This window comes from Hemitrygon akajei, chromosome 8 (genome assembly GCF_048418815.1).
Source record: "Hemitrygon akajei chromosome 8, sHemAka1.3, whole genome shotgun sequence".
In the NCBI taxonomy this organism is placed as follows: Eukaryota; Metazoa; Chordata; class Chondrichthyes; order Myliobatiformes; family Dasyatidae; genus Hemitrygon; species Hemitrygon akajei.
In genome coordinates, this window is record NC_133131.1 from 71,899,475 (window position 1) to 71,921,002 (window position 21,528).

At 46.2% G+C, this 21,528-nt stretch overlaps 1 protein-coding gene across 2 annotated transcripts in view; it reads left to right on the plus strand.

Moving 5' to 3' along the window:
• LOC140731979 (leukocyte surface antigen CD53-like) overlaps positions 1-20,188 on the plus strand; it is a 44,146-nt gene extending 23,958 nt beyond the window's left edge. For both annotated transcript variants that reach the window (XM_073054027.1, XM_073054028.1), the window contains exons 3-8: positions 3,563-3,751; positions 6,442-6,516; positions 7,131-7,223; positions 10,961-11,062; positions 12,457-12,540; positions 18,018-20,188. In XM_073054027.1, the coding sequence (XP_072910128.1) occupies positions 3,563-3,751; positions 6,442-6,516; positions 7,131-7,223; positions 10,961-11,062; positions 12,457-12,540; positions 18,018-18,089 (615 nt within the window). In that variant the 3' untranslated portion in view covers positions 18,090-20,188. The remainder of the gene's footprint in view (positions 1-3,562; positions 3,752-6,441; positions 6,517-7,130; positions 7,224-10,960; positions 11,063-12,456; positions 12,541-18,017) is intronic.
• Positions 20,189-21,528: the final 1,340 nt, after the last annotated feature.

Sequence of the window (21,528 nt, forward strand, 5' to 3'; positions counted from 1 at the left end):
GCGGATCCTGGATTGGCCTGAATAGAATTCTGAGGGCCTACCAATAGACAACCCCACACTCGACTCGAGTAGATGCTGTGTGCATCTACAATAGTGTAACTATTGTCCCACAGGCACAGTCAGCCAGCATTCCACCCCTCCTGCTGACCCAGAGTTGTGCCACCCTCCCTTCACTCTGTATCCCGTGTTCTGGCCCAGCAACCCACAAGTTAACCCCGGCCTAATCACAGGACAATTTACAATGACCAATTAACCTACCAGCCGGTACCTCTCTGGAATGTGGGAGGAAACCAGAGCACCAGGACAAAACACAAGCATTCTACGGTGAGGACGTACAGTCTCCATCTAGAGGACACTGGGATTGAACTCAGAATTCCAACGCCTCGAGCTGTAATAGTGTCACACTAACTGCTATGCTACAATAGCATCCCTAATTTGCATCCTTAATCTGGAGCCATATGACACAGGAGTAGAATTAGGCCATTCAGCCCATCAAGTTTGCTCTGCCATTCCATCATAGATGACTCATTATCCTTCTCAACCCCATTCTCCTGCCTTCTCCCAGTAACATTTGTCCTTCTATAAACTTGTAATATCTCAGAAATGACAGCCCGATTGCTCCGAGAACATAGAATTTTGGTCACACATGAACCAACAGTAACATTGAGGAGAATGCACTACAGACCTATAGAACATGACAAGTACAATACAATATCCAATGTGTGGACTGGAGCAAGTATGATGTCAGCCAAACTGGAAGGAAACTATCCACGGGCTGCAAAGCAGCAGGAACCAACTCTCCCTGGTCTCCACCCATGAAGATCGAGAGGGGCACAAATTTGACTGGGCAGCAGTGAAAGTCACGGCACAAGCAAACACATGGCACACAAGAGAATTCCAAGAAGCCCGGCTTTCCATGAACAAATCTGTAAACATGCATCGATATCTCAATCCCATTTAGAAGCCAATGCAGGCAAAAATTCCAGACCATGACACTCCAGTGTTTGCCACGCAGCCAATCAGCAACAAGAGCCCCTCCCTACGTCACAATTGAGTTTCTGTAATCGACCAATCAGCTGATTGATACGTAAATAAAGGCCAAGCATCGGGAGGACACACCACAAATTAACAACACACTGATGACGTCTCCTTGTAGGGCAATGAAACGCTTGCCAATGGATTGCCAAAATTGGAGAACAACTCAACCCAAACATTAGTGGTTGTCTATCTCACCACAGGGAAAAAAAGGCCAAGTTCACTCAACCTATTCCCATAAGGCATGCTCCCCAATCCAGGCAACATCTGTGTAAATCTCCTCTACACCCTTTCTATGGCTTCCACATCCTTCCTATAGTGAGGTGACTAGAACTAAGCACAGTACTCCAAGTGGGGTCTGACCAGGGTCCTATATGGCTGCAACATTACGTCTCTGCTCCTAAACTCAATCCCATGATTGATGAAGGCCCATGCTTTCTTAACCACAGATTCAACCTGCACAGCAGCTTTGAGTGTTCTATGGACTCGGACCCCAACATCCCTCTGATCCCCCACACTGCCAAGTGTCTTACCATTAATACTACATTCTGTCATCATATTTGACCTACCAAAATGAACCACCTCACACTTACCTGGGTTGAACTCCATCTGCCACTTATCAGCCCAGTTTTGCATCCTATCAATGTCCCACTGTAACTTCTGACAGCCCTCCACACTACCCACAATACCCCCAACCTTTGTGTCTTCAGCAAATTTACTAACCCATCCATCCACTTCCTCATCCAGGTCATTTATAAAAATCACAAAGAGTAGGGGGTCCCAGAACAGATCCCAGAGGCACACCACTGATCATTGACCTCCATACAGAATATGATCTGTCTACATCCATTCTTTGCCTTCAGTGGGCAAGTCAATTCTGGATCCAAAGAGCAAGGTCCCCTTGGATCAATCTAACCTTTCCTTCCTGCAGAACCCTCCATTTTTCTATCATCCATCTGCCTACTGCGTGTAAGAGTCTCTTAATTGTCCCTAAAATATCTGCCTCTACCCTAGCAGTGCGTTCCATACACGCACCGCTCTCTGACATCTCCCCTATACGTTCCTCCAATCACTTTAAAATTATGCCCCATCGTATTAGCCATTTCCACCCCGGAGAGAGGTCTCTGGTTGTCCACTCGATCTATGCCACTTATACATCTCTGTCAAGTTGCCTCTTATCCTCCTTCACTCCAAAAGAACAAAGCTTCGATTGAATTTTAATTAAAATACCTTTGGCTCCTCTGCTGAATCTCAGGATTCATTTTCTCCCTCATTCCACACATTCCCATTGCCTCAAGCCTGGCCAATGAACAGTGAAGCGGAGCCATCCTTTTACAGTCAGTCCTGCTGCCGGAGGAGCAGGGGGTGGGTTTAGAGAAAGGGGAGGGATCGGAGGGAAGGGGCAGGGGGAGGAGAAGGTGGGTGAGGTGCCCCACTGAGAGAAGGACGACCCCTGTGTGGAGGCTGAAGGGTAATTTTGATGTCATTTTGTGCAGAGCTGTACCTGGTAAGATGCCTGTATTTTGTTGGTCTTCATTAGTTGTGGGATTGAGTTTAAGAGCCGTGAGGTAATGTTGCATCTCTATAAAACTCTGGTTAGACCACATTTGGAGTATTGCGTTCGGTTCCGGTCACCTCATTATAGGAAGGATGTCGAAGCTTTAGAGAGGGTGCAGTAGAGATTTACCAGGGTGCTGCCTGGGTTAGAGAGCATGTCTTATGAGGATAGGTTTTGTGAGCTAGGGCTTTTCTCTTTGGAGTGAGGGAGGACAAGAGGTGACCTGATATAGGTGTACAAGATGATAAGAGGCATAGATCAAGTGGACAGCCAGATACATTTTCCCCAGGGAACAAATGGCTAATACCAGAGGGCATCATTTTAAGGTGATTGGAAGAAAATATAGAGGTGGGTGGGGGATGTCAGAGGTAGGTCTTTTACAGAGACTGCATTGAACGCTCTGTTAGGGTGGTGGTAGAGGCAAATGCATTACTGACGTTTAAGAAACTCTTAGATAGGTACATGGGTGATAGAGAAATGGATGGCTGTGTGTGAGGGAAGGGTTAGAATGAAAGGTTAAAAGGTTGACACAGCATTGTGGGCCAAAGGTGCTATACTGTGCTGTAATGTCCGTGTTCTATGTTGTGTTCAGTATTCATGTTCTTAGTGTCACAATGACCCATCAGGTAGAGTCATTGCCTCAACTCCAGAGACACCAGCTCGATCCTCACCTCAGCGGCTGTCCGTGTGGAGTTTGCACGCTCTCCCTGTGACTGTGTGGGCTTCCCCAGGTGCTCCGGTGCTCTCCCACAATCCAAAGGCGTGCTGGTCAGTAGGTTAATCGGCCTAGGAGTGAATGGTGGGGCCTGGAGGGAATGGATGAGGAAGAAATGATGGGATCAGTGGGGGATTACTCTACAGGGGTGACTGATGGTCACCACAGACTCTGTGGGCTGAATGGCCACCTTCTGTGCTGTGATGTGATTTTCTGCTATGCAACGGAGAAACAGTCTTCTCTCTCTGTTCCAGATCTGCGGATGTGTCATCATGGGATTGGGAATCTACATGCTGAACATGCGGATGGTCAGTTTGCTATTCTCCAGTGTGCCGTCCCTCTCCGTGGCAAACATTCTCATCATCGTGGGCTGTATCACAATGGTGGTGGCATTCCTGGGCTGCACGGGCTCCATCAAGGAAAACAAATGCCTCCTCCTGTCGGTAAGCGCTGTTCGATGCCCTTCGCGCAGGAATAGAGTGGGAAGTGAGGACACCGTGTTTCAGTGATCGTGGCAACTTAGCCTCAGCTTTGAGAAACAGAATACTAGAGTCAGAGGGACGGGGAGATAAAACTGCCCTATGCACTCGAGGTACCAGTCTACCTGCCATCAAATCCAAAGTTTAAATTAGTTATCAACATGTGTGTATGGTCTACAGCCTTGAGATTCCTCTTCTTGCAGGCACTCATAAAACAAAGAAACACAATTGAATTCACTGAAAAAACACACAGCACTGCTACACATCGTTTTTTCTGCAAAAGAAGACAACTTGTGCAAATAGTAAATAAAAAGTAAACAAAAACATTGGAACATGAACTGCAGAGCCCCTGAAAGTGAGCCCACGCCTGCAGAGACCCCCCACCCCCCGGAGGTGAACCTGCGGCTGGAGATACCCCCTGCCCCCCGGAGGTGCCCGCGGCTGCAGATACCCCCGCCCCCCGGAGGTGAGCCCGCGGCTGCAGATACCCCCGCCCCAGCCCCCGGAGGTGAGCCCGGTCAGTGTTGTGGCGAGGGAAGTGATGGCGGCAGGGAGAGAACTGCGCTCGAACCTGGCGGTGTGGAATCCGGCACTCCCGCACCCACCACCTAACCGGAGAGAGGGAGAGCACTCAGACGCAGGCAGATAGATGTCTGCTTTCCCCTCTCGGCCCTCGGAGTAATGGAGCTGACCACGGGTTCGCCTCCCGCCATCGGGCCTTGACCGCGCTCCTACCTGCGTTGTCGTCTAGTTCGCCCGGTCCCCCAGGAGATCACAACCGCACCGGTTCATTCAGATTACATCCGCAAAAAGGGAAAGTAGAGGCAGCGGACTGCATCGATCACAGTTCAGAAGATCTACTGGAAACAGGATTTAGTGTATTCCCAGCGAATATGAGGAATTAACTCTTCTCGTGCTTCCAGCCGGGTACGGGTCTCGGTTTTAACCGCCGTTTGGTAGATCAGTGGTTGACCCTCATCCCTGACCCACGCAGGGCCCCTGCATTCCTTGATGTTCCACAGCTCAGTCATTTGTAGGTGACTGGTGCTTGCCACACTTACAGCCACAGAAAAGCCTCAGCTCAGAAACAGGCCCCTCCGCACGTTTAACCCAGGCTGAACTTTTATTCTGCCAAGTCCCATCAACCCACACCTGGACCATAGACCTCCGTACTCACCCCACATCCAAATTTCTCTTCAGTGTTGAAATTGAACCTGCATCCACCATTTGTGAAGGCAGCTTCTTCCGCTCTCTCGCTACTCTCTGAGTAATGAAGTTTCCCCATAAACATTTGACCTTTCGCCCTTCCCCTATGTCCTCTAGTATCACCTAGCCTCAGTGGAAAAAGCCTGCTTGAATTTACCCTATCTACACCCCTCATAATTTTGTATACCTCTATCAAATCTCCCCTCATTCTCTATGCTCCAGGGAATGAAGTCTTAACCTATTCACCCTGTAACTCAGATCCTCAAGTCCCAGCAAAATCCTTGTAAATGTTCTCTGTATCTTTCAATCTTATTGATTCTTTCCTGTAGGTAAATAGTCAGAACTGCACACAATATTCCAAATTAGGCCTCAGTAATGTCTTATACAACTCCAACATAACATCCCAACTCCTGGACTCAATACTCTGATTTATGAAGCGCATATGACAAAAGATTTCTTCACAACCCAGTCTACCCGTGACCCCACTTTCAAGGAGTAATGGATCTGTGTTCAGAGATCCCTCTGTTCTGCTGCATTGCTCAGGGCCCAACTGCTCACCGTGACCCCGCTCTGCAACGCCTCACACTTGTCTGTACTCAATCCCATCCACTGTCTTTAAGCTAATTTTTTCAGCTGGTCCAGATCCCTTGGCAAGTGTTGGTAGTCTTACACACACACACACACATTTCTTTCTTTCTTTCCTGGGTATGCATGTGCACACTACAGAGGTGTAAAAGTTTGCATGCACACGTGTGCCATCTGCACATGAGTGCATATGTGTGTGTTTGCACACATGTGGCAAGGGCATGCATGTGAAGCAGGCTGGAAACGGGATGCATGTGGGCAAAGGAGGTCATAAACACGAGAGATTCTGCAGCTTCTGGAAGTCCAGGGCAACGCACATAAAACGCAGGAGGGACTCAGCAGGTCAGGCAGCATCCATGGAGAGGAATAAACTGCTGATGTCTCAGGCTGAGGCCCCTCTTCCAGACTGGAAAGAAGCCGGAATAAGGAGGTGGGTGGAGGGGAGGAGTACAAGCTGACAGGTGATAGGTGAGACCAGGGGAGGGGGATGGAGGGTGGGTGTAGGGAAGGGGGAACGAAGTGAGAAGCTGGAAGATGATAGGTGGAAAAGGTAAAGGGAGGAGGAAGAGGAAACTTGATGGGAGAGTGGACCGTGGCAGAAGGGGAAGGAGGAGAGGCATCAGCGGGAGGTGATGGGCAGGTGAGGAGAAGAGACCGTGCCAGGGGTGTGTGTGGTCTCACAGTGTGTCAGGCCCCTGTCTGAGATGTGTTGGGTCTCACAGTTTGACAGGACCCTGTCAGGCGTGACTGGGATCTCACAGTATGTCACCGGGAGATCCTGGCTGTTGCAATGAAAGTGTCGCCACGTTCAGAGAGGGTGAAATTGACACTAACGGTCCTGCCTGTCTCTCTTGTCTCTCTAGTTCTTCATCATACTGCTCCTGATCCTTCTGATTGAAGTCATGGCTGCCATCATCCTCTTTGTCTATGAGAGACAGGTACGTCTGAGGGGTGGAGGCATGCCAAGTAATTGAGGTACAGCACAGTGGCCATGTTCTCCCATGTGGCCAAACAATCACAAGTAATCGATGGTGGAAATCCACTGGCACCAAAAGCAACTGCAGCTGGATTTTAGGCATGTGTTCATGCGTTAACACAGCAGATCACGATGGACTACTCCTTCAGTGTCATTTCAGTCATGGCTGTGTTTTAGCTTAATTTATTGCCCTCCTCTGAGACTCTGGATCAGACCTATCCACTTCTAGGACTGTCCAGTGGGCCAGATATCCTCCTCATTCCCTCGACACCACTCTCTGTCCCAGTCTATCACTGTCCATAGACACACCTCATTACTTGTGAAACCCCATCATTCTCCACCTCATCATTCCAACCTCATCCTATCACTCTCTGTCCCGTCGCTCTCTGACAATTCACTCTGTGACCCAACTCTGCCTGACCAGCGGCCTTTGTGTCCATGTGGTGCATAGGAACTGCCCACTCACTTCACTGTTGAACTCCCTGCAGCAGTGTGGACTGTATGGTTGATGATGGTTTCACACATACGTAATGAAAGTGCCAGTCACCCCATGACCATCTTGTCTCTGTCCTGCAGATAGACAGACACATCGAAGAAGACATGAAGAGGGCACTGGATGAACTTCAAACAAATAACAACACAGAACTGTGGGATAACATCCAAGGAAATGTAAGCTAAAGTTGCCACGAGTGGCCAACTTCGGGGGGGGGGGGGGTGGGGGGGGGAAATGCAATTGTAATCCATCACTAAGCTGTGTCCTGCCCTAAAAAGATGTGTAAGCAGGAACCCTAACTTACACTGGTTGGACAGTGCAGGACCTAGGGACTGGAATTCGAATTGGTTCATTATTAAAACATGGTCAAATCATAGCATTCTGGTCAATCAGAGGATCTATTGGTGTGCTTACTCCTAGGCCTGGGAGACAGTGTGTGGACAAGTGAGAAATTGCAGAGTCCGTGGAGAAGTGAGAAGTATAGACAGGGTCCGTGGAGAAGGGGGATGTGTAGACAGGGTCCGTGGAGAAGGGAGATGTGTAGACAGGGTCCGTGGAGAAGGGGGATGTGTAGACAGGGTTCGTGGAGAAGGGGGATGTGTAGACAGGGTCAGTGGAGATGGGAGATTTGTAGACAATGTCCGTGGAGAAGGGAGATGTGTAGTCTGTGTCCATGGAGATGGGAGATGTGTAGACAGGGTCCGTGGAGATGGGAGATGTGTAGACAGGGTCCGTGGAGAAGGGAGATGTGTAGACATGGTCCGTGGTGATGGGAGATGTGTAGACAGGGTCCGTGGAGATGGGAGATATGTAGACAGGGTCCGTGGAGAAGGGGGATGTGTAGTCAGGGTCCGTGGAGAAGCGGGATGTGTAGACAAGATCCATGGAGATGGGAGATGTGTAGACAGTGTCAGTGGAGGAGCGGGATGTCTAGTCAGGGTCCGTGGAGAAGGGAGGTGTGTAGACAGTGTCAGTGGAGGAGCGGGATGTGTAGACAGGGTCCGTGGAGATGGGAGATGTCTAGACAGTGTCCGTGGAGGAGTGGGATGTGTAGACAAGATCCGTGGAGATGGGAGATGTGCAGACAGGGTCCGTGGAGATGGGGGATGTGTAGTCAGGGTCCGTGGAGATGGGAGATGTGTAGACAGCGTCCATGGAGAAGGGAGGTGTGTAGACATGGTCCGTGGAGAAAGGAGGTGTGTAGACAGGGTCCATGGAGAAGGGGGATGTGTAGACAATGTCCATGGAGATGGGAGATGTGTAGACAATGTCCGTGGAGAAGGGAGATGTGTAGACAATGTCCCTGAAGAAGGGAGATGTGTAGACAGTGTCCATGGAGATGGGAAATGTGTAGACAGGGTCCATGGAGAGTGGAGATGGGTAGACAGGGTCCGTGGAGAAGGGAGATGTGAAGGCAGGGTCCGTTGAGAAGGGGGATGTGTAGACAGGGTCCGTGGAGAAGGGAGATGTGTAGACAGTGTCCATGGAGATGGGAAATGTGTAGACAGGGTCCATGGAGAGTGGAGATGGGTAGACAGGGTCCGTGGAGAAGGGAGATGTGAAGGCAGGGTCCGTTGAGAAGGGGGATGTGTAGACAGGATCCGTGGAGATGGGAAGATGTGTAGACAGGGTCAGTGGAGATGGGAGATGTGTAGACAATGTCCGTGGAGAAGGGAGATGTGTAGACAATGTCCCTGGAGAAGGGAGATGTGTAGTCTGTGTCAATGGAGATGGGAGATGTGTAGACAGGGTCTACAAGCTGTTTAGTATGGGTGCTGAGGGTTAATGGGGTGTTGTTTAGGGTATGGGTATACCTTTAGGGGATGTTAAGGGCTATGTGTGTTTAGGGTCTCAGGTGTTGCTTTGGTTAGGGAATGCATTAGATTCCGGTCTTCAGCATTCCAAAGATGTTTAGTGAGTATTAGGTTTAATGAGTTGTGGGCACATTATGTTGGCACCGGTAACACGGGAGTACCTCAGCACAATCCCTGCTGATTTCATTTGACACAAATGACACCCTTCACTGTATGTTTTGATGGTGCACATGACAAATAAAGAGCTTTACCTTTAATAAGTGTAGTCAATTTCAACATTTGTACAGTCCGCTTACAATTGGATTATCTATCGTTAACCTGCAAATTCCCCAGGGATTTTCCTCAAAACTTAGAGTGAATGTGGGTGCAACAGGAAAACTCCCTCCAATATCTAACTGGCAAGTCAGTGACAATGCAAGAAAATTATCAACGTCGTTTTAATTCCTATTCCCATCCCCACTCCAACACGTCAGTCCTTTGCTTACTTTACTGCCATGATGAGGCCACTCTCAGGCTGTAGGAGCAACACCTCATATTCTGTCTAGATAGCCTCCAACATGATGGCATAAGCATCCATGTGCCAATCTACGAATCTCTTAAAATGTTTCTAATGTATCTGTCCCTACCACCAAAGTTCAAAGTCAATTCATTATCAAAGTACTTATGTCAGCACATACAACCCTGAGATTAATTTCTTCACACTGCATACCAAGACACGCAATAGGATTAATGAAAAAATGCACACAGCAAGATGCAAAAGACAACAACCTATGCAAACACAAACAGAAAAAAACAACAGTAAATAAATAAACAACAAACATCAAGAACATGGGATGAAGAATCCTTGAAAGTGAGTCCATAGGTTGTGGGAACAGTTTAGTGTTGGGGTGAGTGAAGTTATCCCCTCTGGTTCGAGAGCCTGATGGTTGAGGGGTGATAACTGTTCCTAAATCCAATATAGTGTGAGCCCTGAGGCTCCTGTACTTTCTTCGTGGTGGCAACGGCAAGAAGAGAGAATCTCTGACAGTGGCAATTGTGGGCATAAATACTGAACTAGGTTGAAAGCTAGAATAAATACAGGAATGAACTTAAGTTAGTCAAGAGCACACATCGGAGGAAGTTGTGAAGTGTACAGCTCTTTGTGTGAGGGTAACTTTAGAGTCATAGAACACTACAGCACAGGCCCTTTGGTCCATCTAGTCCATGCTGAACTATTAATTTCCCTATTCCCATTGACACACCTTAGCCCTCCATATCCCTCCCATCCTTGTACCTATCCAAAATTCTCTTGATTACAGAAATCAACCTCGCATTCACCATTTGTGCTGGCAGCTGATTCCTCACTTGGACCGCCCTCTGTGTGAAGTTTCCCATCATGTTCCCCTTAAATATTTCACCTTTCACCCTTAACCCATGACCTGTGGTTGTAGTCCCACCTAAATCAGTGGAAAAAGCTTGCTTGCATTTACCCTATCTATACCCCTCACAATTTTGTATGCCTCTGTCAAATCTCTCCTCAATCTTCCACATTCCAAGAAATAACACTCTAAATTATTCAACTTTTCCCTATAATTCAGCTCCTCAAGTCCCAGAAACATCTTTGTAAATTTTCTCTGTATTCTTTCAACCTTATTTATATCTTTTCTGTAGGTAGGTGACCAAAACTGGACACACTTAGGCCTTACCAATGTCTTATACAACTTCAACAGAACATCCCATTTCCTGTACTCAGTGCATTGATTTATGTAGGCAAAGGTGCCAAAAGCTTTCTTTATAAACCTTTCTACTTCTGTTGCCACTTTTAATGAATTATCGATCTGTATTCCTGGAACCCTCTGTTCTACCACACTCCTCGGTGCCCTGCCGTTCACTGTGTGAGACCTACGCTGGTTGGTCCTACCGGACTGCAGTACCTCACACTGGTCTGCATTAAGTTCCATCTGCAATTTTTCAGCCCATTTTTCCAGCTGGTCCAGCTCCTGCTGCAAGCTCTGGTCGTCTTCCTCGCTGTCCACTACACCCCAACTTTGCAAATTTGCTAATCCAGTTAACCACATACTATTGTCATCCTGATTTTGTTGTATCCTGTCTCCTCTTAGTTGAAGTGCTGTGGCGTTGTGAACTCTTCAGACTGGGGCAATAACATCCCCAAATCCTGTTGTCCAAACAGATCCTGCATCTCCGAGAACTATTTTTCCAAGGTGAGAAGAACGAATTATCTCTTCTGGGTTTGGACCAGCTTTATGCCTCTGTGACAAGCCACTGAGTATCAGATGAGTGGTGCTTTCAAACTATTGTCTGATCTTTCAAAACTTAAGGAAGAGTTAAGGCATTTAATTACTAGGCTGGGAGAGTAAAGAGCTAAATCAGTTTATTGTCACATTGCAGTACATAAAAATTGCTATAAGTTACAATAAATTGAGCTAAAGAGGAGTAAGGATGTAGTGTGCGTGGGTTCATTGACTGTTCAGAAGACTGATGGTGAAGGGGAAGAAGCTGTTCCTAACACATTGAGTGTGTATGTTTAGTGTGTACCTCATCCCTGTTGGTATTAATGAGAAGATGGCATGTGCACCAGACTCGTTGGTCTGAATGGCCTAATTAATAGTTTTCAATAGGTCCATTTCATTTCAGAGAATGCATCCAATATACAACCTGAAATCCTTACTCTCCGCAGACATCCTCGAAACAGAAGAAAACCCCCCCAAAGAGTAACTGACAGAAAAAGAGATGTAAGAACCCTGAAGCTTCCTCCCCCAAATTATTCTTGCATAAAGCATAATCATTCCCACCTCCCACAGCAAAGCCCCCAAAGAGAGACCACAGTCTACACAGGCTCTCTCTCTCTCTCTCTTGCTCTCTCTCTCTCTCTCACTAACAAAGGAGAGACAGATAGCACTCTTTCAAAAAGTGATGTCTTGGGTGGTGACACTTCTTCATGATAGAAGCCATCTTCTTCAGGCACTGCCATTTGGAGATGTCCATGATGGTGGGTAGAATTGTGCCCGTGATGGGGCTGGCTGAGTCTATGGCCTCTTGTGCTCTTGTGCATTGCAGCTTCCATACCAGATGGTGGATACAATCAATTAGAATGCTTTCCATGACACATCTGTAGAAATTTGCTGTCACCTTTGGGGACATACCAATTGCCTTCACACTACGAATGAAATATAGGTACTTCTGTGCCTTCTTTGGTGTTGCTTCAATGTGTAGAGCTCAGGATATTGACACTCAGGAAACCGCTCATCCGCTCCACTGCGAGTCCCTCGATAAGGACTCTAACATGCATGTTTATAGGAGGATCTTCCCCTCCACCAGTGCTCTGTTTTGCACTACTTATTATATGCATATATTTATCATAATTTACAGTTTTTATTATTATGTTTTGCAATGTACTGCTGCCACGAAACAACAAATTTCATGACATATGCCAGTGATATTAAACCTGATTCTGAGTTCTTATACCTGCAAAAAAACTGCACAGTTTGACTTTCCTGTCAGGTTGTTTGCTCTCTCTAGATGATCTCAGGGGTTTTGCAGACGCTGTTGGCTGAGGAAAGGCAACTTCTGAAATCTTTGTGCTTCTGATTCACAGGGTTGTTACGACCTGGTCCGGGAATGGTTTGAGTCAAACTTCCTAGTTGTTGGAATTGCTGTCATCTGTGCGTCAATAATCCAGGTAAAGCTGTCACAGCTTGCAGGAATGAAGGGTTAAATTCAAGATTGAAGATTGTTTAATGCCATTTCCAGTACACAAATGTAAAGAACAAAATAATAGTTACTCCAGATCCCATGCAACACAAAAAAACACAATAAGATAAAAAACACAATAATAAACAAACGATAAATAGAAATACATAAGATAGCTTATATACATAGATTGATTGTGCATAAAGTAACACTAGGCGCAGGAGTGTCTGTACATCGGTTGACTGACAGGAAATGATAAAGTCATGGTGGTTGGGGGTGTAAACGGCTGTGTTAGTGGGTGGAGGTGTTGATAAGCCTTACCGTTTGGGGTAAGTAACTGCTGTTTTTAGACAATAGACAATAGGTGCAAGAGTAGGCCATTTGGCCCTTCAAGCCAGCACCGCCATTCACTGTGATCATGGTTGATCATCCACAATCAGTACCCTCTTCCTGCCTTCTCCCCATATCCCCTGACTCCACTATCTTTAAGAGCTCTATCTAACTCTTTCTTGAAAGCATACAGAGAATTGGCCTCCACTGTCTTCTGAGGCAGAGCATTCCATAGATCCACAACTCTCTGGGTGAAAAAGTTTTTCCTCAACTCGAACTCCGTTCTAAATGGCCTACCCCTTATTCTTAAACTGTGGCCTCTGGTTCTGGACTCCCCCAACATCGGGAACATGTTTTCTGTGTCTAGCGTGGCCAATCCCTTAATAATCTTATATGTTTCAATCAGATCCCCTCTCATCCTTCTAAATTCCAGTGTATACAAGCCCAGTCACTCCAATCTTTCAACATATGACAGTCCCGCCATTCCGGGAATTAACCTTGTGAACCTACGGTGCACTCCCTCAATAGCAAGAATGTCCTTCCTCAAATTTGGAGACCAAAGCTACACACAATACTCCAGGTGTGGTCTCACCAGGGCCCTGTACAACTGCAGAAGGACCTCTTTGCTCCTATACTCAACTCCCCTTGTTATGAAGGCCAACATGCCATTAACTTTCTTCACTGCCTGCTGTACCTGCATGCTTACTTTCAGTGACTGATGTACAAGAACACCTAGATCTCGTTGTACTTTCCCTTTTTCTAATTTGACACCATTTAGATAGTAATCTGCCTTCCTGTTCTAGCCACCAAAGTGGATAACCTCACATTTATCCACATTAAACTGCATCTGCCATGCATCTGCCCACTCACCCAACCTGTCCAAGTCACCTTGCATTCTCCTAACATCCTCCTCATATTTCACACTGCCACCCAGCTTTGTGTCATCTGCAAATTTGCTAATGTTACTTTTAATCCCTTCATCTAAATCATTAATGTATATTGTAAACAGCTGCGGTCCCAGCACTGAGCCTTACGGTACCCCACTACTCACTGCCTGCCATTCCGAAAAGGACCCGTTAATCCTTACTCTTTGTTTCCTGTCTGCCAACCAATTTTCTATCCATGTCAGTACCCTACCGCCAATAACATGTGCTCTAATTTTGCCCACTAATCTCCTATGTGGGACTTTATCAAAGGCTTTCTGAAAGTCCAGGCACACTACATCCAGTGGCTCTCCCTTGTCCATTTTCATAGTTACATCATCAAAAAATTCCAGAAGATTAGTCAAGAATGATTTCCCCTTCGTAAGTCCATGCTGACTCGGACCGATCCTGTTACTGCTATCCAAATGTGCCGCTATTTCATCTTTTATAATTGACTCCAGCATCTTCCCCACCACTGATGTCAGGCTAACCAGTCTATAATTCCCTGTTTTCTCTCTCCCTCCTTTCGTAAGGCCAGTGATTTTGTGGGGGTGGAACTGGACTCTGTGACGGTGGTGTCTGAAAAGAGGATGCTGTCCAAGATGCATGCCATCTTGGACAATGACTCCCATCCACTCCATATTGTACTGGTTAGGCACAAGAGTACATTCAGCCAGAGACTCATTCCACCGATATGTAACACTGAGCGTCATAGGAAGTCATTCCTGCCTGTGGCCATCAAACTTTACAACTCCTCCCTCAGAGTGTCAGACACCCTGAGCCAATAGGCTGGTCCTGGACTTATTTCCACTTGGCATGATTAACTTATTATTATTTAATTATTTATGGTTTTATATTGCTATATTTCTTCACTATTCTTGGTTGGTGCGGCTGTAACGAAACCCAATTTCCCCAGGATCAATAAAGTATGTCTGTCTGTCTGTCTGTTAAAAAGTGGGATAACATTAGCTACCCTCCAATCTTTAGGAACTGATCCTGAATCTATAGAACATTGGAAAATAATTACCAATGCGTCCACGATTTCTCGAGCCACCTCTTTAAGTACCCTGGGATGCAGACCATCAGGCCCTGGGGATTTATCAGCCTTCAGTCCCAACACCATTTTCTGCCTAATGTGAATTTCCTTCAGTTCCTCTGTTACCCTAGTTCCTTACAGATGAACTATTACATCTGGGAGATTGTCTGTGTCCTCCCTAGTGAAGACAGATCCAAAGTACCTGTTCAACTCATCTGCCATTTCCTTGTTTCCCATAATAAATTCACCCGTTTCTGTCTTCAAGGGCCCAACTTTGGTCTTAACAAATTTTTTCCTCTTCACATACCTAAAGAAGCTTTTACTATCCTCCTTTATATTCTTGGCCAGCTTACCTTCATACTTCATCTTTTCTACCCGTATTGCCTTTTTCGTTATCTTCTGTTGCTCTTTAAAAGTTTCCCAATCCTCTGGCTTCCTGCTCATCTTTGCTATGTTATACCTCTTCTCTTTTATTTTCATACTGTCCTTGACTTCCCTTGTCAGCCACGGCCGCCCCTTACTCCCCTTAGGATCTTTCCCCCTCTTTGGAATGAACTGATCCTGCACCTTCTGTATTATTCCCAGAAATATCTGCCATTATTGTTCCACTATCATCCCTGCTAGGATACCTTTCCAGTCAACTTTGGCCAGTTCCTCCCTCATGGCTCCATAGTCCCCTTTGTTCAACTGTAATATTGACCCTTCCGATTTTCCCTTCTCACTCTCAAATTGTAGATTAAAACTTATCATATTATGGTCACTACCTCCTAATGGCTCCTTTACCTCGAGTTCCCTTATCAAATCTGGTTCATTACACAACACTAGATCCAGAATTGCCTTCTCCCTGGTAGGCTTCAGTACAAGCTGCTCTAAGGAACCATCTCGGAGGCACTCCACAAACTCCCTTTCTTGGGATCCAGTACCAACCTGATTTTCCCAGTCTACCTGCATGTTGAAATCCCCCATTACAACCGTAGCATTACCTTTGCGACATGCTAATTTTAGCTCTTGATTCAACTTGCACCCTATGTCCAGGCTATCTGGGACTCTGTAGATAACTCCCATTAGGGTCTTTTTGCCCTTACGATTTTTCAGTTCTATCCATTCTGACTCTACATCTCCTGATTTTATGTCACCCCTCGTAAGGGACTGAATTTCATTCCTCACCAACAGAGCCACCTCACCCCCTCTGCCCACCTGTCTGTCCTTTCGATAGGTCATATACCCTTGAATATTCATTTCCCAGCCCTGCTCCTCTTGCAGCCATGTCTCTGTTATTCCTACAACATCACACTTGCCAATTTCCAACTGAGCCTCAAGCTCATCCACTTTATTCCTTATACTTCGTGCATTCATACATAATACTTTTAATCCATTACTTCCCTCACCTCTCTCACCGATCCCTACTGCACTTGGCCATACTCTCCAATCCCTTCCTGAGCTTTCTGCCCCGTTAATTCTGTTGTCTTTCTTAACTTTTCTTATTCTCTATTTCCCTTTAACTCCATCCTTATATTTCCAGTTCATCCCCTCCCCCCCCCCCACTACTTAGTTTAAACACACCCGTGTAGCAGTGGCAAACCTGCCTGCCAGAATGCTGATTCCCCCGCCTGTTAAGGTACAACCTGTCTCCTTTGTAAATTGACACATGTTCCTTCAGTAAGCAATATTAAATGCCTTTGATGAATCTCACTGAAATGTGGATTTTCACTGGTATTGTACAATTCATCCTTACCCCAAAACAGATCCCAGTGGTCTAAGAATCTAAAACCCTGTTTGTCACATATGTCCTGTCATGTTTGCTGGGTGGAACATGTCCTTACCTTAGAAATTACCTAGGTTACCCATGGCCCTCTATTTTTCTAAGCTCCTTGTAGCTATCCAGGAGTCTTAAAAGACCCTATTGCATTCGCCTTCACTACCGTCACCCGCAGCCCATTCCACACACTCACCACTCTGCATAAAAAAACTTACCCCTAACGTCTCCTCTGTACTGACTTCCAAGCACCTTAAAACTCTGCCCTCACGTGCTAGCCATTCCAGCCCTGGAAAAAAGCCTCTGACTATCCACATGATCAATGCCTCTCATCATCTTATACACCTCTATCAGGTCACCTCTCATCCTCCTTTGCTGCAAGGAGAAAAGGCTGAGTTCACATTCAATAGGTTTCAGTGAGATTCCCTCTCATTCCTCTCAGTTCCAGCAAATGCTGTCAACCTCTCCTCGTATGTTAACCCTTTCATTTCCAAAATTATTCTTATGAACTTCTTCTGGACACTTTCCAATGTCAGCACACCTTTTCTTAGATAAGGGCCTCAAGCTACTCTCGATACTCCAAGTGCGATCTGACTAATGCCTTATATAGCATCAGCGTTACACTCTCGTGTTTATATTCCAGTCCTCTTGAAATGAATACTGACGTTGCATTTGCCTTCCTTACCACCAACTCAATCTGCAGATTAACCTTTAAGGAATCCTTACATTTAGTGAATTATGAGGCCAAATATGAGGTTATGAGTAACGTTAGGCCAAATGCAAGCATGCTTTTTCCCCTGAGACTAGGTGAGACTACAACTAGAACTTTAAAGAGTTCTGCACATACTCCTAAGTCCCTTTGCAGCTCCGATTTCTGATCTCCTCATTTAGAAAATAGTCTGTGTCTTTAGTCCTTCTATCAAAGTTAGAGAGAAGCTGTTTAGAAAGGAGAGCAAAAGACTTAGTTTCCACAAAATAAAAAGGTGTTGATCATCTAATCTCCCTCGATACTGTTGCCGCCACTAGTCCTGATCGGCCTCTCACCATCCCTCCAAAGTGGAGGACAGATATCTGAACAGGGACCCGCATTCCCCAGCCTGAGTGATGGATCATGCTGGGGAGCTGGGATCAAATGCAATTAAATACACCAGAGGTGCAGGTCAGTGGGCAGCAAACTAAAGACCGATCGGGTAAAAGGTTGGTATCGACAGGCAAAAGTCATGCAGTTGTATACGTACTTACACCTGGAATGCGCTGCCAGGGGTGGTGGTAGAGACAGAAACATTAGGTAATTTTAAGAGACATTTAGATAGGCAAAGAGGGAAATGGAAGAACAGGGATATGGTGTAGACAAAAAGGATGAGTTTAATTGGTTTGGCACAACGCGGTGGGCTGTTCACCGGCTATGTTCTGTGTTCCAGGTGCTTGGCATGTCCTTTGCCATGACGCTCTACTGCCACATCTGCAACAACTACAAGTCATACGGCGATTGAGCCTGATGCCCGCCAGCGCCCCCCACCCCACTGCGAGGAAGCCCCCACCCTCACCCTCTGCGGGCTTGTAAATATATCTACGATTGTGGGTTCTGCTCTTCTGACGATTTGGACTTTGTCTGTTTACTGTGCTCGCACTGACGGGATGGTTCATGCGGTCCACCCACACAAGGCATGCAATGGTCCCACCAGTCTGGTGCATCTCCAACATCTCACACTCTCTCGCAGCACCTCCTCATGGATCCATTCTCTGGTCAAACAGACTGCCTTGCCACGTCATTTTTTTTAAAAATCTGAGATGCTTCCAGAAGCTTTGCAGTTCTACAGCACAACTTGGATAAGCAATGGGCAGCCCCCTCTGAACTTCTCACAGAAGAGCTAATGCTGCATGGAGTGACAGCCACAAAACACTAGGGGAAGTTGGAAGTTGGGAGAGGAATAAACAGTTGAAGTTTCAGGCAGAGAGCTTTCATCAGGACCTACGGACTTCCTCCAGCATTCTGTGTGTGTTGCTCTGGATTTCCAACATCTGCGGAATCTAATGTGTTTATGATTATGTGGAATGCACGGCACAGGAAAAGGACCTACTAGAATGTTCCATCCACAATTGTCCTTATTTCCTTTGTCTCCCTAAAATGTCCTCCTATTCCTCTCCCCCTTCTATTTCTCAAACATCCTCTTAAACCCATCTGTTCACCACAGCTGACAAGTTCCACATTCTGCGTGGTCTGCTCCCTACTAATGGTCCTTGAATCAGAATCAGGCTTTGCATCACTGGCATATGTTGTGAAATTTGTTGTTATGTGGCAGCAGTGCATTGCAATGCATAATAATAAAGACTAGAAATTACAATAAGTACATATTTTTAAAAGTTACATTACGTTAAATAAGTAGTGCAAAAAGAGAGGGAAGAATTACTGAGGTAGTGTTCATGGGTCCATTGTCCACTCAGAAATCTGATGGCGGAGGTGAAGTAGCTGTTCCTGAATCTTTGGGTGTGTGTCCTCAGGTCTCCTTGATGGTAGCCATGAGAAGTGGGTATGTCCTGGGTGATAGGAGTCCTTAATAATGGATGCCGCCTTTTTGAAGCATCACCTTTTGAAGATGTTCTTGATGCTGGGGAGGGTGGTGCCCATGATAGAACTGGCTGAGTTTACAACTTTCTGCAGCTTTTCCCTCGATCCTGTGCAGTGGCCCCTCCAAACCAGACAGGGATGCAACCAGTTAAACTGCTCTCCGTGGTACCTCTGTGTAAATTTGTGAGTGTCTTTGGTAACAAACCAAATCTCCTAGTGAAATATAGCTCCTTTTTTGTAATTGAGGACAGATCCTCAGAGATGTTGACACCCAGGAATTGAACCTGCTCACTATTTCTACTTCTGATAATAAGCACATAATCCAGTTCCTCTCTCCTTTATGTTTCTCAACTTCCCCTTAAACCCACCTCTTCGCCGCTGCTGGTAAGTTCCATGTTCTTCATTGTGTGTTCCCTTTTAATGTTCCCTGAAACTAAATCGCCTCACATTTGGAATCTTCTTCCCTAAGCCTACTTGATTAAATCTTTCCACAAACTCAAAGCCCTCCTTTAGTTCAGATCCCAGACTTCCATTTATGAGACAAAATCAGCCTTTAATCAGTCTCTCAGGAAGGTTATAACCAATCATTCATCCTCATTAGGGGCAGCATGATAGGTAGAGTAGCGCTATTACAGGGCCAGTGACCCGGGTTCAATTCCTGCCTCTGTCTTTACTGTCTGTAAAGAGTTTGTATGTTCTCCCTGTGACCATGTGGGTTTCCTCCCCATTCCAAAGATGTGCAGGTTAGTGGGTTAGTTGGTCACATGGCAGTGGGGGCTCGTTGGGCCAGGAAGGACCTGTTACTGTGCTGTATCTCTAAATTAAATCTATAAACTTAAATTGAAGTCCACTTCTCACCCTCTCTGGGACATTTCTTATTTATAAAATGGAGTCCAGAACTGTTCCCAAAGTTCCAAGTGTGGTCTATTTGAAAATTTGTAACTTGTAATATATTATTTCTGCTCTTCATGTGGATCAGTCTAGAAATAAACTTTATTAACTTGCTTCATTTAATAACTTGTAGATTTGTGTCCCAGATTATTTTTCTTCAATTCACCATTTCCAAACTATATTTTCCAAAAAAATCTTTCATATTTTAGTCCTGCCAATGATTGCCTCATGCAGTCGACACTAGAGTTTAAGGCCGAGTGTTCGGGGTCCTGTCATTGGCGAGTCTGGACTCTGAGGTCTGGTGTTCGGGGTCCTGTCATTGGACAGTTTGGTGTTTGAGGCCTGATGTTCGGGGTCCTGTCATCGGTAGGTCTGGAGTTAGAGCCCTGGAGTTCAGGTCCTGTCATCAGCAAGTCTGGAGTCTAAGGCCTGGAGTTCAGGTTCCTGTCATTGGTGAGTCTGGAGTTTGAGGCCTGGAATTCAGGTCCTGACATTGGTGACTTTGGAGTTAGAGATTTTGGGATTTCATCATCGTTAGGTCTGGAGTTCTGGGTCCCATCATCGGCAAGTCTGAAGTTTGAGGCCATGTGTTCAGGATCCCATCATCAGTAATTCTGGAGTTTGAGAGCTGGTGTTCAGGCCATCATCGGCGAGTCTGGAGTTTGCGGCAGCTGCTGTGGTTATTGCCAGGTATTGAGGCCCAAGGATCGATAGGAAGTCGAGGCCTGTTGGCCAGCACCACGGGTCTGTGAATCTCTGCAAGTCCACTGGGGTCCAAAGGAGTATGTGGGTGAGCGTGCAGGAGAAAAGGGGCTAGTCTTGCGGTTGCTGTTCTGTTGCTTGCTGTGTTCTGCGTTGTTCTGCCGAGCACGGTGAGCATGCTATGTTGGAGCTGGAATGTGTGGTGACACTTTGTTAATGCAAATGATGAATTTCACCAGCATGCTTTCATGTACACGTGATAAATTATCTTGAATCTTACTGGAGTGAATTCTTACTTAGACAGTCACTCTATCTTTTGTGTTTATAAAGCAAAAATTATGCCAGGCCCAGACATCCAGGTGTGAATCTCACTGGCTGATTATAAGGAGGAAAAGCCTCACATATTCACAAAGGAAACATCCTGGTAAATCTCCTCTGCACCCCCTCTAAATCTTCCACATTATTTCCTACAACGAGGCAAACAGAACTGAGCACAATATTCCAAATGTGGTCTAACTGGAACTTCATAGAGCACGATATGGATGCTGGTTCAACCCACCATTTCAACAGGACCAAAAGGGCCTCATTCGGTGTGGGGTGCATCGATCCCCCTTTCCACACTGGGGGAAGTCGATGCCATCCTGCAAACTGCAGATCAGCCTGGATTGGTAAGGGAGAGGCTCCACACAGATTGGGATGGCATGCAGAAAGTTCCACGTAGGTGGCCAATCCTGAAGGACTGCCCTGTGGTTTCCGGAAACTAAAGATTA